The 26,092-nt window shown below is 37.4% G+C and overlaps 3 protein-coding genes across 3 annotated transcripts; 1 reads left to right on the forward strand and 2 right to left on the reverse strand.

The window, feature by feature from the left end:
• Positions 1-3,900: 3,900 nt before the first annotated feature.
• On the reverse strand, positions 3,901-8,863 carry LOC124156049 (60S ribosomal protein L37). Its single transcript, XM_046530352.1, has 4 exons — positions 8,784-8,863; positions 8,393-8,528; positions 6,766-6,850; positions 3,901-4,088 (listed from the first exon to the last, which is right to left on the reverse strand). Exons 1-4 carry the CDS (start codon positions 8,784-8,786, stop codon positions 4,031-4,033), a joined length of 282 nt encoding a protein of 93 aa, XP_046386308.1. The 5' UTR covers positions 8,787-8,863; the 3' UTR covers positions 3,901-4,030.
• A 3,506-nt stretch (positions 8,864-12,369) lies between these two features.
• Positions 12,370-20,875, reverse strand: LOC124156057 (solute carrier family 35 member E1 homolog). Its single transcript, XM_046530364.1, has 5 exons — positions 20,119-20,875; positions 19,823-20,031; positions 19,582-19,707; positions 18,991-19,233; positions 12,370-18,512 (listed from the first exon to the last, which is right to left on the reverse strand). The coding sequence occupies exons 1-5, from the start codon at positions 20,456-20,458 to the stop codon at positions 18,357-18,359; spliced, it is 1,074 nt and encodes a 357-aa protein (XP_046386320.1). The 5' UTR covers positions 20,459-20,875; the 3' UTR covers positions 12,370-18,356.
• A 222-nt stretch (positions 20,876-21,097) lies between these two features.
• Positions 21,098-25,552, forward strand: LOC124156062 (pre-mRNA-splicing factor ISY1 homolog). The gene is made up of 7 exons (XM_046530373.1): positions 21,098-21,454; positions 21,555-21,577; positions 21,763-21,926; positions 22,138-22,341; positions 23,058-23,207; positions 24,174-24,313; positions 25,060-25,552. The coding sequence occupies exons 1-7, from the start codon at positions 21,452-21,454 to the stop codon at positions 25,297-25,299; spliced, it is 924 nt and encodes a 307-aa protein (XP_046386329.1). The 5' UTR covers positions 21,098-21,451; the 3' UTR covers positions 25,300-25,552.
• Positions 25,553-26,092: the final 540 nt, after the last annotated feature.

The following is a 26,092-nucleotide window of genomic DNA, read 5'->3' on the forward strand; positions in this document are numbered from 1 at the left end:
AAGCGACATGCGGGTACTGCGCAGATAGGACAACTGCGCGTCCTCCATACCACACGCTCAAGTCATTTCTGACCGTAAGTTGTTAGTTTGAGGTTACTATAGCAATCTAATTAACCTCTTGCGCTGTAATGAAGAGTTTAGCTCGTCATAGAATTTTCATAATTTTAGCACTATTTAGAGGAGCAATATAATTATTTTTAAGCTTAAAAATTTTAAAACATACATCGTATGCATAAATAATTAGTAAATCATGAAAAATGATGCATTCGATTGGGTTTAAATGATTTTATTCCACTAGCGATAGCTGAGTTCTTCATGTTTAATGATCACATTTTATTTCACGGTTCTGCGTGAATTACAAATTACAAAGTGTCATTTCATAGCCTAGCATTTAAAAGAGAACCACAGAAAAAAATCAATAGAGAATAGGGGTGCGATATTCGGAAAACAAATCGCATTGGAAGGGGTAATAAGTACACTGCCTCGATTGAATCTCCCGCCAAGAGTGCACTGCGGAGAGACAGACAGATAACTCAGCAAATGGCTTCAGCGCTGACTTCCCTTGGCCTTTTTGCAATACTTTCCGTTTTTGATTTCTGCAGAAAAATCTTATTAATTAATCTCCTGTGCTAGGTTATCAGAGTCTGATACGGCCCTCGCTCGAAAATATCCCTCGGAAATCCGTAAAACTCGCCATTTTGAACCATCTTCTTTATTATTTCTACTGTATATATACCTTTTTCTCAACTTATACGCAACCAAACTCTACAAATGAGGTACCAAAATGCACAGAATTTATCAGAGAAAATGCGACGGCATATCTTACTTCCTAAATATTGCTATTGTTTCCTTAAATTGGTTTTTAAATAATAAAAAAAAACAAAAAAAACAAAAACCAGTAAATATTCCTGACGTTAACGGCACACAAACTGATACATTTGTTCATGTGCAACAATATCTCGCATTCTTCAAATAACTTTTATGAAAATGCGGCTGATTCCACATTCAAGTCTCCTGTTGATACATAAGTATGAGTCATCAGGTGCGTTTAAAAGAGGATAGTGTAATTACTTCCAATGTTGTGTTTAAAGGGGTCCTCTGACCTCAATTAGTACATGAACATTCCAATTAAATTTGTACACAAGACCCTGCCTTTTTATTTCTACATTTTAAAATTAAAAACGCTCCTATCCCTCTGTGGACCTGCAGTGAAAAGAGCGGGGGAAGACCGCTGGGAGCGGGCGCAGCACGCTCTTGTATTTTAAAATTCCTCAATTTATTAATCTCGCACCTACCGCTTATCCTGGTGGGTATACCATACCTCCACACACCCCGGTATTAGTTGCACCGTAACCCCTCCCCCCCAGCCTTAATTCCTAGTTGCGCCCCTGTTCCGTACGACAAGAAAGAAGAGTCTCTTGGGGCTCAGTACGAACAGCAGTCATACTAAGACGAACACTCCTCCGTCTAGTAAGGGTTAAGCAGTTATTCTTATTATTTTGTAATATCATTTAGCAACACCTGTGACTCAGTTATTACATACACAAAAGCCTGTCGTCAAAAAATATTCCTCGAATATCCCACAATGGTTCGCAATGTCACTGGGACGAAATAGGAATATATGGGGATCAAAATGGGATATTCCTGGAATATCCTCTGCTGTGAGGGTCGGTGGTATCGCGTGGACAAAACCGATCTTCTTTGGGATGGACTTTCCGCCTGAATGCATGGCTATACAACAAGGGGGAGATGTCTTCGGTCCTTAAAAAGGGCCTTCAGCGATCGAGAAGGCGCACGTAAGGATGAAGAACTCCAGGAACCGGTGGCAAGAGCCGGAAAACCATACGCGTCCAGGGTTTCCGGCAAAATCTCCAGAATTTTGAAAAGACACTGAATTGAATCCTTCTTCCGGCCCTGTAGCTGTTTATACCCATTGAACGGGTTTCCAGTATTAAGTACTCGGCAGTAACAATTGACGATTTCTTAAATTGGAATCAACATACAACAGCCTCACAAATGTTATGCGTCACACACTGGCAAATTTTTATTTCATCAGAAATAAATGTCCTGAAAGCTTTCTAAAGATCTCTTTATAACGCCTTAGTAAATACCAGACTGAGCTATGGCCTTTTTTTGTCGGGATGGCGCATATTTAAACTCCTTGAAACCCGCCGTTTTTTTAGAAAAAAGAATTGTACGTATTGTTTTGAAAAAGGACAGATTTGAAAGATCCTTCCCACTTTTTCTTCCCTTGCGTTTGCTTCCGTCGAGGCATCTATATATTTATTAGGTCCTGCGATGTTTTGATGCTGGAAGTGGCAACTCTAAAATATTTCAGTCCCTGCCTTCTCCCTTTACCCTGCGTAAAATAAGTGTGCCCTTAACACAACCAAATTTGACTTTGTTTAAAAGATGTTTTTTGCACGTAGGACCAAAGGTTTTTAATCTGTTACCCCAGTCGTGCTTAATTTCAAAGTCTTTGAAAAAGTTTTTGCAAAATGCACATTCTTGGCTCCTAACTTAAGAAAGTGTAGAACAAATATTGTTATAAGATATTGATGTAAATGAATTATAAATACTACTATGGTAGTTTTTTTCATGTATGAACTAAAGCTTGGTCAGTATAGATTATCAAGGTGACACAAAATGAGCTACCCCACACAGAAAATAAACATCTATAAGATATCTACAGATAGATAAATAGTTATCTAATAGACATCTATTATAGATATATTATTGTCAAAATAGCAGCAGTTCTAATAGATATCTACGGTAGATGTCTATTAGATATCTACTCTAGATGTCTATCAGATATCTACTGTAGATTGCTATTAGATATCTACTTATCTGTTTTATACTTATCTATATCTACAAAAAAAATTCTCATGCCTATGCTTAATGCAATTAACATTAGTAAAAATATTGTCGCCGTATGATCAAAATGAAAACTACAAAAAAAATGCCGAGACATGGCATTGAGCTTGTGCTCCCCATTTCATAGCCAAACACACTGACTACTACACCAACTGATCCTGATGTCCAGGATGCACTATTTTGGGATTATATAACGATTGTTAAAAATACCACTGGGAAATTAATTAATTACAGCTAAACTAAGGCCCATTCAATGGAACCACTATCAGCTCAGAGATGTGTTCGCCATTCCAAATGCTGTAAAAAATATGGGATTGAAAAAGGCTGAGCAAGGTACGTGGTCTCCCCTTGTCAGTTAGGGGAAGAATAATCTTATGTAATTATAATGATGATAATATAATGGAACGGCAGCTAGGGAGAACGGACGATTGCTGACGTCATGCAGTTGGCATCGTTCGACACGTGGAAAAATGTTGAAGTCCGCCATCGCTCGAGTATAAAAACCAAAGAAGTTGTTTTAAAACTTAATTTTAGTCATGGTTTGCCTTCCTTTGTCCGCCCGATAACGACTTAACTTTGCCATAAAACGCGCCTACCTCTCCAACCTTCTGAAACTTTTCCATTTTTTGGCATGGGCGGTCCTACCGGGAATAATTTAGAATTAATCCCGCCAGTGAAGCTCTAGGGTCATAGGAACGCGCAAGCCTTTACAACACGACCAGGTTGTAGCCCAAGGGAAGGAAACTCAGTTACCCCACCAATAATAATAAAGTCGAAAACAAATCAAATGTAAAAAAAATCATTCGTCGCCTCATCATCATCATATATCAGAAGCAACAGATTTCCTTTTTCCTTTCTGTCCTCCCCCTCTGAGAGGCACAGGCGTATAAGTCTCAGACTTGGTTCCCGGCTCTAGAGTTGTATCCTCGCGGGGCCCACCCTGGGACCCCCAAATCCACTGACCCATAAACATCACCAAATGTTAAAAATATGAAGCCATAAGGTAAAAAAATGAAATGAATTCAATGACACCTAATGGGAATGTATTGGCAAAAATAAATCCCACCAATCATACATAGTGACAATAACACTTTACAGTGAAAAACAAAATGTATAGCTTTTAAATTATTTATTCACTTAAATTGAAATCATATGTTTATGAAGAAGCAACAGATTTCCTTGGTACAGGCTTTCCACCCTCCCTGAATCCATTCCTGAAAGATAAAACAGCCAGTTTTAACACACATCACAGGAGTACATTTACATAAATTTAAATCTTACACATTGATACCCATAAAAAATTGTGCCCATGCAGCCATCTCCTTTGATTTCAGCAGCACAGACTCCCTATAACCCTTATACTGCCACTAGGCTGATATATCGGCCCTGGCTAGTTGAGTAAAAACTGCCAAGGGTCGATTTATCAGCCCGACTTTTTTTTTCGTGATTGTGGCCTTTTCAATGGCTGTAATTTAAGTAAACCCCCATTATCTACAGTTATAAGATATAAATATATCTTAAGTATTGGGAAAAAATCTACATGTATTAAATAAAATTAAGTAGCTGAAAAAATTAGAAATCTGAAATGTAGCGAATTCCGAAAAATAGCCTTGGCAGTCTTCCCACATCCCACTTGAAATGGGCTGGCAGTTAACGGGTTTAATAGCATGATGTTCAGTCAATTCAGAGTTTAACAAAATTCTTGAAAACTCAAGAAAGCTCGGCTTATATCGCCTCAGATTTATCAAATGAAAATGCAACGATTACTTCTTGATTGCCGACAGAGTTTTACGATCGTTCATCATACTACTGTGTATATTAAACTGTCCACATAGTCATATCATGGTGATAATATATCGATGTGAAAATACTTTTGTACTATTATTGCAACCGGTCTGCTATCGTAAGATTTCCATTGGCTATAATCTTATTAATTACCAGTAGAAGGGAAATGGATATTTTATACTTGTAAAATGTTATTTTCGGCTAAGCTAGTTGCACAACTTATGTATAGCCGTGGTGATTGACAATTTTTCCTTGGGAAAATATATTCAAGGCATATTTTCACTATGCCTTCTCATAATGATAGAATAAAGGCTTATTGTGTTTGTTTGCGATATTTTATGTTAACGTAACAATGATCATGACCGAATATTTCACCAAATAGTTAGCATTGACTCTTATGGGATTATGAATGTTTTGGTCAAAGTATGCATGGCTAGGTATTGCCGAACAATGTGTATTCTTAATGGCCATTACTCCAAGAAAATTTTATTTTTGGAGAGCCGAAAAAAATTTAGAAATTTATCTGAACTAGCCCATCATGTTTAAAAACAATTTCAACTACGTGACAATCTTCTGAATTATGGAAAGTGTGCTGTATAACTCCCCTGTATTAAAATTGTAAACAAAATTAACATGTTGCTAGTTCTGCCATTCTTTGGGCGAGGCGCAATGCTTTATTAAAAATCACTACGTGAAGGCTACTTCAATCCACAATGCAGCATTAGTGTCTTGGCATATTAGTCATTCCACAATGTTTACAATGCAATCATTAGTTAAAAACCAACCAGATTTTGCCAACAGTCACAGAAGATTGTAATAGGAGTACATATAGGCCTCTGAAAAGCACTTTGATTATACAAAAGAAGTTGACTTTGGAGCTGGTTTTAATGTGAGCTTCAACAACACTTGCTTGCTGTGAAAAATTGAATTAATTCAATCTCTCAGTGCTTCGTCCCTAAGACTAGTTCGAATAGTTGAGACCACAGCTCTACAGACCAAGCCAGTGCACATGAATTCCACATTTTCTGAGTCGAGGTGGACAGTTCCTTTCGACAATTGCGATACTTCGATCAATTTAAATTAATTTTCCACACCATGAAACCAAAGCAAACACAGGCCACCACATGTTTCATACAGGGCTCTTCCGTACCCTCACCCCACTTGGTCTTTCCCGACTGAATGACTTTTAAATGGCCAAATGATCTAATTGCTTAGCGCTACCATAAAAAGGATGGGTAATTATGTTCTTTCCGGGCACGCGTCTTTTTGTGATTTTTTTTCATCCAATACAATCATAACAGTGTCCTGATTACGAAAATGATATTTTTTTGTGGCGGAATAGCCGGCAAATTACCTAAAAAGCAAAAAAATCAGGGGGAAAAAATTCCATAAAAAGTAGTCATTTGGGTACTCAAAATGTTTGTAATATTATGGAAAACACAGTTATGCAAATATGTTTTAAATCGAATGTAAAATAAGCTCATTATGACGTATTACAAGCTGGAACTACTTTCTGGTACTGCACCACGCGCAGCGATTCCTTGACATTTCGACCCGCCCACCTAATTTTGCAAATGCCACCATAAACCCGTCTGTCGGAGTCAGTCTACACATAAATAAGAAAGAAGCCGCGCCTACGGCGTGGCTTCCGCCGTGCGCTACCCAACCCACCCCCTTGGTCCGTCGACCGCACACTGTGATTTAGCCAAGAATCGCTACGCGCGGTGCATTACTAGAAAGAAGTTCCAGTTTGTAATGCGTGATAATAAGCTATTTTACATTCGATTTAAAAAATATTTGCATGACTGTGTTTGCCATAATATTACAAACATTTTGAGTAGTACCCAAATGACCACTTTTAATGGAATTTTTTGGTCCCCGATTTTTTCCCTTTTTAGGTAATTTGCCGGTTTTTCCGCCACAAAAAATTATCATTTTCGTAATCAGGACACTGTTATGAATGTATTGGACGAAAAAAATCGCAAAAAGACGAGTGCCCGGAAAGTACATAAATACCAAAGGATGCACTCAGAGGAAGTTTATCATTCTAACTTTACAGAGGGAGGAAACATTTTGCTGCTACGAGTAATGATGTCATGGACATACCTGAAGCGCCTCCTCACAATCTTCAGGTAGCGCATCCTGCCAGTGCCAGTGGTCTTCCTCCTCTGTGCCTTGATGCTCCAGTTGTCTGCAGAGAGATACACAACAGTGAGTACTAAGATAGCATTCCAGATTTTCACAATAAAACTTAAATCAAAATACCACTTTACATTGCAGTTAATTTATACTTTTGGGGATTGTCAGATCAAAATACACTTCTTGAAAACACACATTCCGTGGCATGTATGTACCATGAATTGCCAGAGATAACTTTAGTTCGCAGAGTGCAAACACATGAGATACTATCACGTTCAAAATATTCTGTACTCGAAAATGAGAATAAATGAGGGTTTTCACATTTCAATGTGAGTCAAAAGAGTATCCCCTCTTAACTAACACCTCACCCCCCCCCCCCCCCCTCCCCTGCACTAACACTACCCACCACCTCGTGATAACTAATTCCAATACCTTTACACACAAGTAGCGCCCCTAGTAACATATGTGTTGTAAATCAAGGAATACTTAAATTACTGCAGTGGAGACAACTTCATATTTATTTATTCCAACTATATATAAACATTAATTATAACTCACAACTCCTTGGCATAACAATAAGATCAACAACCCATTCAAAACAATTACCAATTGCCATGTTACCTGAGATACATAGAAACAGACTACCGCATTATTTACTTCTGTATATAGGTATACGAAACATTGAAAGTTAAGTAAAACTATACAATGACTTCATCTTCTGGTTGATAATAAAGGGAAACTGTAATGAGACTGAAGTTTGGTGAAAATATAACAAAATTGGCCGTTCGATAATACTGAAGCCACCAAAAAAAGTATTTCAAAATTAAAAATAAAGCGCAACATTTAAAACGAATTTCATTCACTGAGAATGCCCCAGGCACCCATAGAGTATTTTCCACAGTTAGAAATTTGAAAATGGATCCAAGTCCTGAGGTTTTTCAATGACATGTGCACCATGAATTAATACTAATACCATACATTCGTAATACAAGGTAGGTACATTCAATACAACAGTTATTGAACAGCAATATCAGTGTTAGTATTCATACTGGAATATTTAAATTTCATTACGAACTTCTATATTCCAATACTATTTCCTTAACTGCTTGAGAGGCAGTTTACATTGCTGTGAGAAAGTATATAAACATGTGGTCCCATGAGATGTCAATGAAATACAATTCCCCACTTACAGAGATGCTAACGGTAGCGAATTCAGCCCTAAGTAAATCCTTAATTTGCAACGTTATCGACCGCCAACTAACCAACACAAATAATGACACGTTATGAATCACCGATACCATTAAACAGAAATTATCATTAATTTCTAAAACACCCAATTTCAGTTGAAAAATGAATAAAAGATCATGGAAACCACAATAACCATTTACGAAATAGTGGAATGTATTTGTTTATTCCCTTATGTAATAGAACGCGCGATTTCCTTTGCGATGCAACTGCATACTGCAATTGCTTACTACGAATGCAACCAGCACATGACAATTTCAGATGGCTAAAAGCAGGACGACAGATTGTTCACTTCATTTGCGATGCATCGCTTTTAACGTAAAAAATGATGATTTCCAAAAATACTCACAGTGCCTTAGTTTCCTACTGGGATATCCACATTGCGCACACTTTGACTTCTGAATATGGTAAGACGACCTTCCACACCGCCGGCAAAGGGTGTGTGTCTTATTACGGCGTTTACCAAAACTTGATGTTCCTTTCGTCTGTAAAATAATGTGACAATGATTAGTAAACCAAGTACAGGAGAATGTTCTTACCAGCGAGAAACAATTCCCGGAACATACTTGGGAGGAGGATACACATGGGTCAAAATTCAAAATAATTAATAGGTTGGCATAAAGATCTGGATTTATTTTAATGAAATTCTATGACCTAAATAATAGTGAAAGAATTAAACTGCTCAACATATAGATGAAAGCAATTCTGTAAAGATTCCAATTCACATTTACGGTACTCACCATTTTCGATGAACTTGCCTTGTGGCCGAGAAGCGCTAAACCCGGCAGACGGCAGGACAATCGCACTTCCGCTGCGCCGCGCAAACTTCCGGTAGAAGATTGAACTCCGTAATGCGAACCGCAAATATTTCCGCGGGAAAAATGAAATGGAATGCTATCCACCACATTGATTATGCATTCCGATTTCTCCCATTCACATTTCTAAGGCTGCTTCAGAGGTATTTAAATCGTTCGATGGGGAAAGAGGCGAATAGGAAGATTAACTGAAAATGGGAGAATCATAGCGGTACCGAAACATTTTGTGACGCTGTTGTATACATTTTAAACATGTCCTCTCTCTCTCATGCCGCGCACTCCGAACAAATCCATTTCTCCATTTAAAATAAAATTCACCTCGTTTTGACAATTTTGCACTCTCGGATATTTATTGTCCGTATTCATGGCTGGTTATTCAAATCCTGCCCCTTAGCCATTTAACCTATAATATAGATTAGATTCTTATCTGCCTGCACACTGTCACTGTGAGTGAAAAAGCTATCACTCCTCACTTCACAAAAATTCAAATTTTCGCTATAGCTGCTTCACCAGCCATTGTATTTTAGTTTTGTATTGTACCTTCGCATCAATTTTCTGCCTTCTTTCTAGCTAGTGGCTCTGGCAAGTGTCACATGGGTGGGCCATGCAGGCGGGCCTAACCTCGAATTAACGTGGATAAATACGTCATAAAATCCACTTCGAGTGTATTTGTTTTATGTTTCGTAGTTAATATGGACAAAACATAATTTTACAGAAAATTAATGGAGTGGTTTTCTAAATTCCATATGTATACAATTTATTTTAATTTCATAGATAAAGTTTTGGCACTCAGACAGCGTTCAAATTATCTGAAAGATGTTTTAAAAACATAACTTATTCTAAGGTATATACATATCATGGCCATAGTAAAAATGTCTTCTTATTTCAATAAGATTTTTTAACACTTTTGTGCCGAACGTCAGATATAGCTGCTTCAAGTGTTTTTTCATTATTATCTTAAGTATTTTCATTCGCAGAAGACCTAACATCGGATATAAGTCATTGATTTTTCAACACAAACGACTGGACGTCGGCTATAGCTGATGCAGGGAAGGGAAATGACCAGTGAGGTGGCAATTGTCGGATGCATTCAGGCTCGGCCTTACACCCAGCTTAGGGAGACTTTATAAGAGCCACTCCTCTGCAATTAAGCCCAATGTTGGGATTAAGCGATGATCCATTTCTGCAGTGAGTGGGAGGGTTAACCCTCCCACTCATTTATTATCACCCTCACTGCAGGAATCCGTTTTGAAGTGCTTATATTGTCAATGGTTTCTGCAATGATACATTTTGTTGGATACCACAGTTTTCCCATCGTTTGATATGAATTATTCATTTAATTCTGCACGTAAGAAAAATATATAATTTGCATGTTACAAATAAGGAACTTCTGGGATTAGTCTGAGTACCTTGTGTTCACTAACTTAGTTGCTATCAACGCTAGAATTCCATTTAAAGTTCCACACTGCTTAAAAAATTCTTACATAAATTCTTCTATTCGGGGGAAACAAAGCAAGGAACAAGTCCAAATGCTCACACAAAACCAACTCAACTTTATTCCAACCAAGTCGTACCCTCCTATTCCACTACCCAACTATGACTGCCTCCCCAATGCGCTGTAAGCCCACGTCCGTTGAGTCGCCAGGAGAGCTTGTTTCCCAAGCATCTCTTCCGATGACAAGAGCAACGTGCTGATGGCTGTGCTTCGGGCAAAGCCCGTTTCGAGGCGGCTCTCCATCATCTTGCAGCTATTAATAAACTTAATGAAAGCCACGCTCACAAATATTTGGATAAAAAAACTGGTAATGAAATAAGTTGACCGGAGACTCATACTAAGATAAGGTTAAGGGGTTCTAGTACAGAGGCTGGAGTAACAGCTAAGTGCGCCGTTGTGTCCCAAATCAAGAGAGATGAGAATACCAGGGTAACTTCACCCCAAAAAAAGAGATCCATACAGAGAGGTTTAAAAAATTCTTATGCTACATGTCCTCATCTTGGCACCAGCGGGAAAGGGTTAATGGGCTTCAGCAGTTATTCTCTTCACTTTTGCATCTGGCCAGGGGCGGATCCAGGATTTCTTTCTGGGGGGGGGGGGAGCACAAGCAAGGCCGTACACAGGATTTAGTTCAGGGGGGGGGAGCACAAGGTTACCTCGTAATACAAAATTAACGCAATGATAATGGGACCGTATTGAAAATTTTGCATATTTTTTTAAGGATCTGGGGGGCAAGTGCCCCTGTGTCCCCCCTCCCCTCTAGGATCAATAAATTGTAATGAAACCAAAAAACTAGTGAAGTATTCCACGTCAACATTTAGCTCAGAGGTCTTCCACCTTACATTCCCACTCCCTCGTGTCACCAAGAGAGCTTGTTTCCCAAGCATCTCTTCCAATGACAGTAGCAAGGTGCTGATGGCCGTGTTTCGGACGAAGTCCGTTTCAAGGCGGTATCCAGGATTTTGTTCTGGGGGGGTGCAAGGATACCTCGTAATAAAAAAACGTATGCAATGATAATGGGACCGTATTGAAAATCTTGCATTTTTTTTAAGGGCCTGGGGGGAGGGCACGTGCCCCTGTGCCCCCCCCTAGATCTGCCTATGCATCTGGCCGTTTCCTTGTAGTAGCGAGTGATAGTCAATGGACGTTTGCTGTTGGGCTGTATCTCCATTCCCGGATTCTAACTGCTGTGGATCCCATCAGTGAGTTATACGTGTACTTCATTCTGTGCAATGTACCCACTGATGGGTCCTGCCTATTTTCATCTTCTTCTCTGCCTAGAGGTGACGCCACAGTAGGTGGCCTCCCGCCAATGGGAGGGTGGGCCTGGGGAGTGAAGGAGAGGAGGGGAAGGTGAGAGTAGGTGGAAGGGGAGGAGTAGATAAAGGACACGAGGCAGTGGGAATGTAAGGCACACGAGAGACCTCTGAGCTAAATATTGACATGGAATATTCGACTAGTTTTTCGGTTTAAATACAATTTATTGATCCTCTTCCAAATTACTATGCATTCCAGAACCTGAAATACTTTATTTCCTGAAAGATTATTTCACCTGTCCTCGATAATTTCTCAAGCTTTGAAAAAAAGATATTCTATCAGAACTGAACTCCCTGCAACATCACATACATCGCGCTACACAAAGGAGAGTTGAATTGAGGCACACTGCACAAAGTGCGAATTGCACTTGAAGAGGGAGTCACATGTGGAGGGAAAATCGTGACTCCTTAAACGTGACTCATGAGTCACTCCACACTTTCTGTAGAGTAGTACATTTGTACTCACTTGCTCGCAGTACCTGGCCCTGGTTGGGTTTCACTCCAGTACATATGATTATTCATTTACATTAACGCTTTTATTTAATAAATTTCTTCTTTATGGCCTGGGGTACTATTCAACCACACTGTGCCTAAGTCCCTTATTATTGAATTTAGTCAAATGATAAAAGAGAGAATATCATGTTTTCATTTTCCACTAAAATATCTGCTGAAAATTTCCAAAAAAAAAAGGAATCAATCATACAGTATTTATAAATTTATTTCAAATATGGTGGATTAAAACAATGATATTAACAATTTTCAAGAACAGAAGCATCATAGTTTATAAAAATATTCTCCAATAAATACTCTCAGCACAAAATCATCATTGGTGTGAATAAATATAGACATTCCTAATCAGTAATCTTCTCCAGAGCCAATGGCAATGGATACCACTCAACGACAACATTGCACTCCAACCCAATATCCGCATTTTAGTTCAGCTCAATGGGAAAAATACCTAAAAAATTAATGCAGGGAATACATGCAGACTACAAAGCAGCAATACATACACATATAGGTACATACATATGTACAAACTTTTTAAAATATCCTTCACATATCCACGCCATATTATCACAGATCAAAATTTGTTTGAAAAGTGAACTTCAGGAAAACAATAAAATGAGGCAGGGCAACACAATTGCAAGCGAATTATGATGTAAGGAAGGCATGTCGTCATCTCCAACTGGTGAGTATTCTAATACACATCTTTAAAGTGTACTCGGTCAAGAAAAAATACCAAAGAATACTTAACATTTGTGCACTCTTTTTAATTGATCGTCAAAATGGAAACACACAGCATGTATGAATACATACGTATACCTAATCAAGGAACATCTGAACTGTCCCGTAATAATATCTGTATACTCTACAACAGTATTCACATAGCAGATGGTCTTTTGGTATGGATAACCAAAGTTTAAAAATCTCAAACGTATTAAAACTAAGGAAGAATTTCAAGCCCATCCTAAGATACTTTGCCAGAAGTTACCCTATTCAATTATTGAAATACGAAATTTTGAAAGTGCATAGGGCTGAATAGAAGCATTCAGGTATGTAAGCAGTTCACTCGAAACATTTGCAACTCCTTTTATGAATTTAAATTCTCCCTCAATTTCTACTGAAAACAAGTACACAAGTTAAAAAAACTTTTATTTGAAAAATGAAAAGAAATTGAAGATTAAGAATCCAAAAAATTCTTTCCTCTAATGGCAAAATCCAAATGCTAAGAAAAATGTGGGTCATGTGAAAAAATAAATTTAATTTCAACAAAAGTTAAATGAAAATGTACCATCGATAAATCTCATAATAATAATAATAAAATTTTGGTACTTCAGCAAAAAAAAATATTGATAAATAAGCACATGAATACTGAAATTGAAGTTCAAATACATGAAATACTTGCATGAAACTGGTAAAAAAGTTAGGATAAAACTGGGAAGCATTAATGCAAAAAAAACACAATACATCAATTGCATTATGTGTACCTTACATTAGTGCCAAAGGACTTAATTCATGACAGCCAAATGTTTCCAAGAATATGTACAAAATTTGGAATGAAGTGTATATTTACAATCATTACATATTCGTGGTAGAACCTCTTTCACAGAAAGAATAAAAAAAATTTCACGCTTCTTACTTCATGAAGACTACATACTGGAGCAGACTGGTACTGACGGAGGAGCAGACCCTTGGTAGTTATGTGTCCATACAGCCCTAACAAGCAAAACCCACACAAAGAAATAACTGAGAGGACACATTTTGGTTGGTGAGTTTTTATAATTCAAACAAAATGATTCAATGTACAACTTAAACTTGTCTGTTTGTTCAGTTCTTCTGAAGTGTGAGAGTAAACATTTCCTAAATTTAATTTTTAAGAACCAGGGGCCAGGTATGCCTGTTCCTGCCAACCCACCCTGGCCAGTCTGCCCCTGGGAGCATAAGGCCTTCACTCTAAATCCTTATTGTTCTAATGCTATGAGACACTTTTTAATGTTGAAAGCACGCGAGAGACTGCAGAAACAATTCAAGCAATGAAATTCAGGGATTCAAGAGCATATAAAATTGTCGTAGCACGAACTTGTTTTTTTATTGTTGAAAAGGTAAATATGAATAAATAATTCAGTAGCTGTTTATAGCCTTTGGTGGTGGATGTCAGTATTGGGCGAGTCTATTTTGAATTAGTACCATTACACGGGGGAGTAGGTTGCCACTTCTGCTTGGGCATTGGCTCAGTCCAAAGTGCTTTGCCTCCTTATCTGAAAGTTCTCTCACCAGAAGCACTTAACCCCTTCTCGCTGGAGTTCTACGTATTCAGGGGACACCAAGTTTTAACCGGACGGTAGTTCCCTTTGCAATCTGCACCACGAAAATTGTTTACCACGAAAATTACATTAAATGTTAAAGCATGTCCTCTCACAAGTGCCTGAATATATATCACCACAAAATTTGCAAAACACAGATATAAAAATTAAGCTAAATCTTGAGGATTTCAGGTTTATAATTATATTCAAAAGAGCAAACTAGGAAAAGCAAGGCACAGTCAGATACAAGCATTTAATTCCTTTAATCAATCATTTCTTAGCTGGGACTTGATTATCTCGCCACATAATTGTCTATGGCTTATCAAAGACCTCTGTCAAAATCGAAAGGTGTGACTTTGGGCCCAAGCATTATGAATTTAGAAAGAGCAATTGCTCGCTCATACTTAAATTATTGAATTTGCTGAAATATGCATTATTCGGGCTACTGATAATTTAAATGATCGAGTTCAATTTTAAGGTAGTACCATGTAGTTCTCATTACATTTGACTCTCATTGGTTCATTAATACCAGGTAAGTAATTAATTTTACCAGGCTTTTATCCGAAGTTTCCATTTTAAGAGTGTGACATTAAAAAAACTTGCTTTCAGACAAAATTGATTACGGTTCTAAGCTCAAGATTTGGTGGAACTGAGGATCAATAAAACCAAATTAACCCATAACTTGCATTCATTTACTCATAATATAGTGCAAATAGTTCCCAGTTCCCTGAAGCCCAAAAATAAATAAGAAATGTATTATAGCCACATTTCTAAGTTTTAGCTTCTTCAATGGCGAGGAAAAATAGAATACAAACATAATCCCAATGGTGATGGATCACCTCAACCATAATGAAATTACTAAGTCACAATATTACTGATGAGAAGAATTATACTTGAATAAACAAATTAAGTCTTAGCTGAGAGACTTAACGATTGCATTACATTAGACAGTAAGTCATCCTCACAGGCAATACTAGTAGAATGCACTCCCTGCCACGGTTAATGGCAACATGAAAATTTTCTGAGAGAATGGGCATTTTAATCATAAAAAAATATGAGATTGTGTTCATTCAAAAGTATGCCAACAAACAAAGACTAAAAATACCTATATATATATATATAATGGCTTTCAGACCAGCTTCAAAAAAATAACTCAATAAATGCCAACTAACAATACCATATGCAGCAGCCATTCCCAAAGCCTATAAATTAAAGCCATCAAATACCTTTGCTCGTCGCATAATTTCATTTAAAAATATACATTACATGCATATTTAAAAATACTTAGGAGTCATAATCAGAGATATGTATATGTACATAAAAAAAGTTCAACAAAAATCTAATTCATTCCTGAATACCACAATAAATAATAAATATATACATGCACTCAGAACTTAAGAAAACATATGATGGCGATTTAGTTTTTGGATGAATTTTTTCAGAACAATATATGTATGAAGATGGTGGTCAGCATTGCAGAGCCACATGAAACCATGCCAGCAGTTGAAATAATATATGACCTAAATGACCCATAGACCAAGTGTTTATAACCCCACTACCTGCTAAGTACCTAACCATCACCAACGTCAAGTATAACACAATTCTATACATTGCAATTAAGCTTTCGCTTTGGATGCACAGCATACGACAGGGTTCATTTACTTTCTAAATGAGATTCCAAAAGATACTTAATGTCTTCCATATGTAATGCATAGGGCAAATGATGCATAGCTAAACAAAGGCTTGATAATTACGATAGAACCAAAATTATCAGAATTCTTCAGAGAAAAAAACATTTTAAGTGGTTGTACATGTTGATAATGTTTTTAGGGAGAGATTCACAGTACATACTATTGAAAATTGAATAAGAAAATCATAATAATTATAAAAAAAAAACTAAACTGTATGGATCCAATGTGAACAAAGTATTTGAATGCAACAGCTCTTAGGATCGAGAATAATGGAATCACAAAAATAAGAAGAACCTATCCAGTTTTTTAGAGCTGAGGAAATTCAAGAAACAGGAGTAACATAAGGAAAAATGGAGCACTGTCCTCCATCACCACAGATTGAGTGCTAGTGGCTTCAGTGATGGGCCACAGATTAAAAATTGCATAGTAACCATTTTTCAATTCGCCTTGGATTATAAAACCTTATAAATACAACATGACCCATTAGGAGAGTTAGTGATACTACATTCCAGGACAAAAAGAATGAGATGATAAAATTGCTTAGTAAACCATGACCAGGCATTGGAAAATTATTCAAGAAAAAATGAAAATTAACTGAAAATAACTATACATAAAACCTTTGCTGTCAGCCAATTTCAAAATTACAAGGTATTAAGACTGTGACAATGTTCCACGAGACAACAGTCAATGAAAATGCTTCCTGTCACAGCAATACAATCACAGCACCAATATCATTGGTGCCCACACCATATCATTGGAAGAGAAGCACACATTGTCCAAAGATGACATTCAAGCATAATCATAACTCTCAAAGACTAAAATGCTAACATTTTCCATATTTTATCGGTGCATTTTTTTACAAGTACCAATGTGACATTTAACAAGTTTTATTCGGATTATGAATTTTCATACCTTGATTATAGTTTATTCGCAGAAATAGAGTCAAATGAATACAACTTTAACCTTTAAGATTAGAAATTTGCCTGATAAAAAAGAAAAATGTCTTTCCCACCAATGATGGTCATTTTTTGTTTTTAAGCATTATAGCCTTCACAAATAATTTTTAATTAAAATAAGGATGCCTTAAAATGAAAATTATAATAACTCATGACTTTGAGCAGAAAATCCAGGAATAATACATGGAATATCCTCAGTTCTGAGAATTTAAGAAGACTTTCAAGGTTTCCGTCAATTCATTGTTAACACCGTAAAGGCAGTAATCTGAGCCACAAATTATGCAGGAAAAGGAAGAAAAAGTGAAGTAACATATGCATCACAGTATTAAGAAGACATGACATAAGGAAAAACATTATACAAACAAACAGCCGAATTCATGAGATTAATTTCATCTTTCAACAAACAAAAGATTGTGAACTTCTTTGAAAAAAAAATACTTCATTTTAAGTTCTTTCTCAGCCACCAGTATCCTCATACTTTTAAAATTTCAGTTTTTCTAAATAACCTTTCCCAAAATAGAACAATTAACCCAGACATAAGAAGCCAAATAGGTAATCAGATCTCAAGGAGTCCTTGGCTATGTCATAAACATAGATTTTGATATGTTAGCTACATTGAACAAAAAAATTGAATCTGGTACCAGACCCATTGCTTCCGTCAAAATTACTATATCGATAAAAATTTTGATGAACTATAAAATTATTTGCAGTGATTTTAGAGATTTCCAAACATGCATATTATATTTATTGAATGGTGCTCATGAGAAACAAAACACACCAGGGCACACCATCATTAATAAAACTCAACTATATCTCAATTGCTCAATGCAGAAAACAATTCAATGCTCAGTGAATCCAAGCATTAAAATGGTGAAAGAGTACAAATATTTTTTAAGTACATAGTCAACAGTGCTTTAGGGTATATTTATATTGAATGGCCGATCGTGAGTGAAGACTTGGATGTCATTCAGTAATTGATACAAATACACTATAGGTGGGATTACAAATGGGAACCATATTCACTAGCAGCCACAAAAACCGGCCAGTTCCCACACGGAGGTCACCATAACTGATTGGCATGCCATTTGGAGACTGTCAGGTAGATGGAACATTCTTTAAATTTGAGAAATAGAGCAGCAGAACTTACGACACATCCTATCATTTCATAGCAATCCAATCAGTTTAAAAAATCCTGGAACTACACTACATGAGCAAATATGTACTCCCAGTGCCTCATTACACAAAGTAAGGGCTCTTGCCATTACCAATACCACCAGTATGCCCATTCCGAATGCCATTCATCATTTGGGAAGAAGAAATGAACCCAGTGACTTCCTTCGAAACAGGCAGAAGTAGTTGCTTTTTCTTGGCCTCATTAGCATCATATTTTGCCTGCAAATGGAAAAAAAGATTCAGAATACTCAGCATTACAGAAGCAAAATTCATTTTAAGAGAGAGGTGTATATCAGGCAGTATCATTTACAGAAGACAGATTTCAAAATGAGATGCTTTTTTATGAGTCCCCTGGAGCTCAAAGCCTCATGCATTAGTGTAAATCCATTGGAGAAGACTGACATGGGATGGGGAAATCCTAAAAGTGGGCTTCTGAATTTATTCTAATCACACCAGAGCTGGCAATCCCCCAGGAATAAAACATTCCTATTCATAATCCAGTGCATTTTAAAACGTACACTACAGTCCCTTCTTCCCTTGGCACTTATGAACAACACTCAAATCTAGCTTCATAAAGTTGGCAACCAAAGAGAGCATGAGGGTCTTATGATCACCAATAAGAAAGGGTCTCAATATCGCCCATTCAAAAAAATCCACAACACCAGTGCCATCCACTGTGAACATGCCAGTATATTACCTTGTTGTAGCATAGCACTCCAAAAATAGCCAAAGCCATTCCAGCAATATTGGTGAAGGTGACAGGATTCTGGAGCAGAATGAGGGATGCCGCAATGACAAAGAGCCGCTTAGATGCAGAGGCAACAGCGTAAGTCAATGGTGTAACGAGTGAGAGAACACTGAAGGCCACAATATTCTGGAACCAGTTAAGCACTCCATCAAGAAATAGCAGCAATACAACTCGATACCCATTCTTCTGAAACTGGACCAAAACAGGAAAAACATAAAGGGATAAGATATGCGCGAGATATATTTTTAAAAATCGAATGAATTTCACAAGTAAGAAATGCGTCAAATTGAATTTCACCGAACTAACAATAAAATATAACTTGTACTGTAAAAGGGACTGTACAGTGGCATTTCATGTGCATTCTTGGACTATACATTTCCTTGAGTATGTCAGCATGAGCTATGGGAATTACTTTCAGAGTTACTAGATTGGCATGGGACAAATTTAGGCAGAATTCTGCAGCCTATAGTTTATCGGCCGAATATGAAAGCTAATGAAAAAATATTACCGAGAGCTACACGTCAATGCGCCAAAACTCACCAATACTTGCTCCTGTACCAACGACTGCAAGTCCAATACAGCCCAGACTGGAATGAATAGCACAAGTGCAAGACGTCCAAGAATATGCAAAAGACGCAAATGATGAACACCAGTATCTCTTAGAACCTAAAAGAAATTAAATTACCTTACTTCAACGAGCAAAAGTGAGCGGAGCATACGGAAAATCAGGGATTAATCAGAGCAAAAATGTCAAAGAGGACATAACTAAATCGTGCCTTACCTTCTTGGAAAATATATTTTGTAAAGAAAAACCCATAGTTGCAATAAGTGCACTAACAAGGCCAACCATATCGAAAGAAAGTTCAGTCACTGTCGCAATTGCTACACCAATTATAATTGGTGCAAGTGATAGATACACTTTACAAGTCTGTCTCTCTTTAAGGATGATTCTTGACAGCACCACGGTAAAGAGAGGCATCGTAGCCTTAACTATGAAAAATAAAGAATGAAATCTACGTTTAAAAAATCCAAAAATTTATTATACAAGCAGAAGCACAAGAGCACTCGAATACCTACCGGTGTGCGCGTAGGAAACTGGTACTTTCCATATACTGACATGCGAGAATACTGAGGCTAAAAATTTCCCCAGAGCTAGAGGAACAATCATTTTGAGGTAATATTTCCAACTGATATCTACAAACTTCCTAATACCCCATAAATTAAAGAAAGGACCCGAATACAATGTGATAGATGAAAGCTGTACCATAGTGACAGTGACGGGGTACGGGAAATCGCTAAGTAACATTTTCCCGATAACATTGTTGCTAGAGCTTATGATATACCACAGTATACAAAAAGATAACACTGTCAACACTTCTTTGGTGTGTTTCTTCTCAGCCATGCTGGCATATGCCATCACTATGAAGGCTATTTAACAAGACATAACAATAAACAATATGTTACACTAATACGAAGCACATCGCGGTCACCAGGTTATTGAAAATGCACGAAAACTTAATGATCAGCATCGTCGTCACTGCAGAGGCGGAGAAAAACAAATCACAACAAAATAATGAAAATTAGAAAATTAATGCTGGTGACGCTGGTAGAAATAGGAACGTACACATCAGTGGCAGAAGACTTGGTCGATATATATCGATACTTACGATATTTTCGTCATATAGGCTCGTTTTTTAATAATAAATACTCACTTTCACTGCAATAGCTAATTAGTGAGAATAAATGAGTCAAAATTCTTCACTTAATGACACTAAATAATACCATTTTGACGCTTAAACTATAAAATATCACAAATATTCGGGTAAAGAAATTAGGAACGGAAAATGAACTGGCGAACGAATATCGAACTGGCGGAATGGATGTTGGACCTTGAATGCACGAATGGAATAGAGGATTTTCAATGGACCTTTACTTGTGGTAATCCACCGCTCGTTTAAAAGGTTTCAAATAGACGCCACTAGTGTCGCTAACACACAAAGCGATCTACATCTCAAGGAGATATAAGCTGTTAGGACTGTTAGCCAAAATTTCTATTCTCAATTGTTTGATCTATTTTATAAATAACCTTTCAACATAGTTTATTGAAATTTAATTCACTAATATTCAAAATAATGGGAAAAATGGATCGCTGTGATCTTATCGCTACCCTGCGGTCATTTTTGGAAACCGATTAAAAAGCCACCGAAGTGGCAACAGATATCAACTGGGTTTGGAATGGAATCGAGCCTCCTGTATATAGTCGAGTCGCCTTGCAGAAGCCCATGGTCCAGTGCGGTGCGGTGTTTTTGATGGATTAACTTTGGGAAATTCCGTAATTTCTGTTTGCCTTAACTATTTGTGGCTATTTAAGGCGTAAAAATCATTTTCCTAGTTTCTATAATCAAGAGAAATGGTATGTGGGTTATCTTATGGTCTCCTGTTATTAAATGGTAGTTGCCATCGTGTTATTGTTTGCTGTTGATCTCTAATATGTACTTTTTTCCTTTTTATAGGCTCGAAATGCTGAGAAAGCCATGTAAGTCGAAATTCAAACTTAGAGTAGTTCGTGTGGGCTTCATATATGTTTTCGCTAACAAAATTTTCGTTATATTTATATTCATCTGATGGTACACGAATGTTCACATATGCCCTTCGTCATTAGTAATGATTTTCCTGCATCAAAGTCGTTCAATGTTTGTGATTTTTATCCTTTTTGTGTAGGACAACATTGGCCAGATGGAGGGCGGCTCAAATTCAGGATCAAGGGAAAGACAAGGAACGAAGACCTTATCTTGCATCTGAATGCCTTGACCTGCCAAAAGCAGAAAAATGGCGTATGCAGATCATCAGGGAAATTGCCAAGAAGGTTGCTCAAATACAGAATGGTAAGAATGATGGTTATTTAAATTGATGGTGAATATGCACGACTGCTGAGGATTCCTCATCTGGCTTGTTATTTGGGATTTTCATGCTTTGTATGTGTCTGTCTTTGAGATGAGCCTCCTTATTTTATCACTGGGATTTTCATCGATAAAAAAATCCTTTTCCCTCCGTCAATAGGATCCCATCATTAACCCTTTTGGATTTTTTTTACAGCTGGCCTTGGTGAATTTCGAATAAGAGATTTGAATGACGAAATCAACAAACTTTTGCGGGAGAAGGGTCACTGGGAAGCACAGATACGTGAATTAGGAGGCCCAGATTATGCTAAGATTGGACCACGAATGTTAGATCATGAGGGAAAGGAAGTTCCTGGCAATCGTGGTTATAAGTATTTTGGTGCTGCCAAGGATCTACCAGGTGAGATGATTTAAGGTTTCAGTAACGTGTTTTGATTTAAATGCACTGTCGAAGAACATCAGAAAAAATCTTCATCCTGCACAGTTCTTTCCATGCTATTGCTTAGTCCATTGTACCTTTGTTTAAATTGTCTGTTAACCAGTTCCTCCTCATGTGAAATCAATTGCAGAACTTACTTTCAATCTTGGCTCATATTGGCCTCAGGAATGCAACCATGCATTAGCTGTACCATGCTTCATAATTACACATGCCAAATAAGTTACTAAAAGTGAGACCACACAATTATAACTGTTGCAATGGTTATCTTGTGTGAAGGGTTGCATGTGCTAAAGACACCGTGTTCTTTCATTTGATTGTTTCAAATATCTATGAATTGTGTTGATAAATTTAATTAAGACGTAGACTTTTCTCATACATTTTGTTGTGAGATGCCAAAATATGATCCTTTTGGGAGACGAAGTTATGTACTTATATTTTTTATCATGAAGGACACTTACTTAATTTTAACCTGAATTAACTCTAGGTGGTATTAAACCATAGTTATTAAAGATTGATGAAAAAGTTGTTTTTGAGATGTCGGCTCTCTTGTGCAGCAAATTTATCAGTTTTCCTGATGTAACTGCTCCCTCAGTTGGGAGTGGATGCAAGAGGTGTGAATTATTTGATAGTTATCACCCAGGAAACTTTAAACTCACCAAAAATGTTCTGTTTTGCAGGTGTGAGGGAACTGTTTGAGCAGGAGCCTCCCTTGCCTCCAAGGAAAACAAGAGCAGAACTAATGAAGGACATAGATGCTGATTACTATGGTTACAGAGACGATGACGATGGAATTTTAATCCCATTAGAGCAAGAGGCTGAAAGAAAAGGTTTGTTTGTTCGACTACTTCTTGTTGTGGGAAAGTCTCTATTAAAGCCAACCTAGAAAATATGTATACCCCAATTTTCGATAATTTTGTACTGCAAACATTGCTTGATGGGTCTTTGAAAACATAATTGAGGTTTACTTGACATGCAGAATAAATAATTATATTTTATACTTTTTTTCCCTTATTATACATCATTCTAATGGCAGAATAGAGACATCTTTTTCATTTTCTTTTCCCAGAAATTTCACCTGATTAGGTTAGCTCAAAAATAAAGTTTCTCTAAAGTTTTGAAGTACACTGTGTATTTGTTCAAAGTTCTGTCTGGGGATAATAAGGCCTTACCTCAAGATTAAAAGTCTGTTTTCCATTCAAAACTCTTACTTACCAGAAGCCATCTTGGAACTCTCCTTGTGCACAACCCATAGCATCTGAGTTTGTGCTCAAAGTAGACCAGATTAAGGAGGTATCCATTCTTATATTGGTATCTTAGCTGACCAATCAGCTCTGTGCTGTGAACAATGCCTTCGGAAAGACCTTCCTGGTAGCCTTAGTGGTAATGAGCATGATTTAAATTGGGGGAAAGTTGCAAATTCCCATCAACGCAGGTGATTTTGCCTCTGAAATTTTTGCACTTCGCCATTATGTCAAATTAACACCACAGAAATTCTCTGTGGCAGCAGTGTTCAGTGCTGAATTTAACCTGAAAAGGGCTGAAGCATTCATTGTCTCTAATCCTCCAGCTAGACTCAGTTGACTAGAGTTACTCTTCAGCAATATGTTACAGGCATCCTCTGCATCACAGAAGATAGTGGTACCAATTTTGTGGGGTAGAAGTTGACCAGAATTTCTCGTGATTTGCCACAGCAATGCACCCTTGTCCTCACATTTTTTCCAGTTTTCACATAATCATTTCATCAAATATCATAAGGGTCATTTTAATTTGCCTTGTTTCCTTTCTCCTCCTAGCAATAGCCGAGGCTATCGCTGTGTGGAAGGCTAAGAAGGAGGCGTTGCTCGCAGACAGGCCAGGGAGTGGAGCTGAGGAAGTGGACGACATGATGGGGGAAGAGGAAGAGAACATATATGCTGTGGAACCAGATAGAGAGGTGAGTATATTGAGAGTTTATGAAGCTGAACCAAGAACAGGGGATTTTTTTGTATTTCAGTCGAAGATGCTCAAAGTTTTGATGTACATGCAATTTACCAAAAATATTTTTAAAAGCCACATTCCTACTATGCTCTTAGAAATAGAGTTAGTTGCGTTTTGGCAAATGCCTGCCTTCCTTTCGCCTGCGTACCTTCCTTTGTGTGTGGCCTGATGGCATTCTGACATCGTAGTAAACAAAGTTATCTGAGCTCTTATCTGCAAATTCAGTGCCAATGCTCGAGTCAACCAGAGACCTTTGTTAACTTTTTTACTTTATTGTTTACCCTATGCACGAATCGCTCCAGGGACTTTATGCGCAGAACTTGTCTCATTTTGGTCTTTGGAACTACCTACCTTGTATTAGTTGTACCATGGTTTACAATATTAGGATAATATTTTTATGAGGTTGTAATATTTATTCCTTGGATGAAACTATGACTTCAACATGACCTTTACCTTTTAATTGTGGGTAGTAATGAATTTAATATCAAGAAAATGTCTAATAGGAATAATTGGCTTTTTTTTTTAGTTTTACCGCATGGTTAAGATACAGAAAGTTGCATTGCCTCAGGTGTATAGGGAGACCTGTGGGATCACAGAAATTTTTCTCAAGAGAGATTCATTTAGAAAAAAGAATGCATTTGTAAGATTATGTTGTGAGCCAGTTTTGGGGGGCTGTTATCAAATTGTTCCTTCTCTTTGCAGTCGGAGGATGGGGAAAGTGGTGATGATATGATGGACGATGGAGATGGAGCGTCTGTCTGCCAGCAGCAGCACCGAGCTCGCTTCATGGCTCATGTGCCAGTGCCATCACAGAAGGAGGTGGAAGCGGCATTGTTGCAGCGGCGCAAGCAGGAACTCCTCGAGCGGTACGCAAGCGATGATCTGATGCGGCAAGAAGGGGAAGCCAAGTCACTGCTTGGCGTGAGTGGACAGAAGTCATGACGACGGAGGTAGCTCTGAGTGAGCGTGATTGTGTGAGGTGCATGATGGGACATTAGTGGAGTTCACTCTGTGTTTACGGTGTTCCTCTTTGCCCAAGTTCTGCGGGAAACCCATCAGGGCCATCGGTGGAATGATGGGGTAAAGATGTGAAACAAGCATTCATCATCGTGTAAGAACTTAATTGTGTACTTGGTTTTATCAAGTTTAACATTTGTACTTTGTTATTGTTTTTTATTAAAACAACTCAAATGCCCTCATGATTATTTTCTCTTCATCATCAAAAACTAGGTTGTTTGTGTACACTGAAGGTTACAATTTTTGATTTTTAAATGTAAATATTATAATACAAAATGGCCAGAAAATTACACAGAAACAATTTATCATATTGGCTTTTTCAAGATGACGTGTTACATAGCTGAAACACTATTACTGTGTCATGTACATAATTTAGTTTATTCTGCATTTGTGGTTATTTTATAAAACTATTTGAAGCATAAAGTAAGTTTTACCATTGTAACACTAGAAAAAGGTGTAGGTTCGAAGATTTACGCTGCGTTGATCAGATGATCATTTTCTCCGGGTTTTCACCGCATCCGTTGGCTTTTGGCGACAACAGTTTCGCTAACATTGCAGTCAGCATCTTCAAGTCAAAAGTGGCCCTTCCTTTCTTGAAAAATCAAAGTTTCTAGTATTGACATCGATCTTCAGAACTTTATTCAAAAGATTGTTCATATACTCATGTTCATGATGAAAAATTGTTTGATTGGATTTTCTGAAATAAATATCCTCCACA

Source organism: Ischnura elegans, chromosome 1, assembly GCF_921293095.1.
Source record: "Ischnura elegans chromosome 1, ioIscEleg1.1, whole genome shotgun sequence".
NCBI lineage: Eukaryota > Metazoa > Arthropoda > Insecta > Odonata > Coenagrionidae > Ischnura > Ischnura elegans.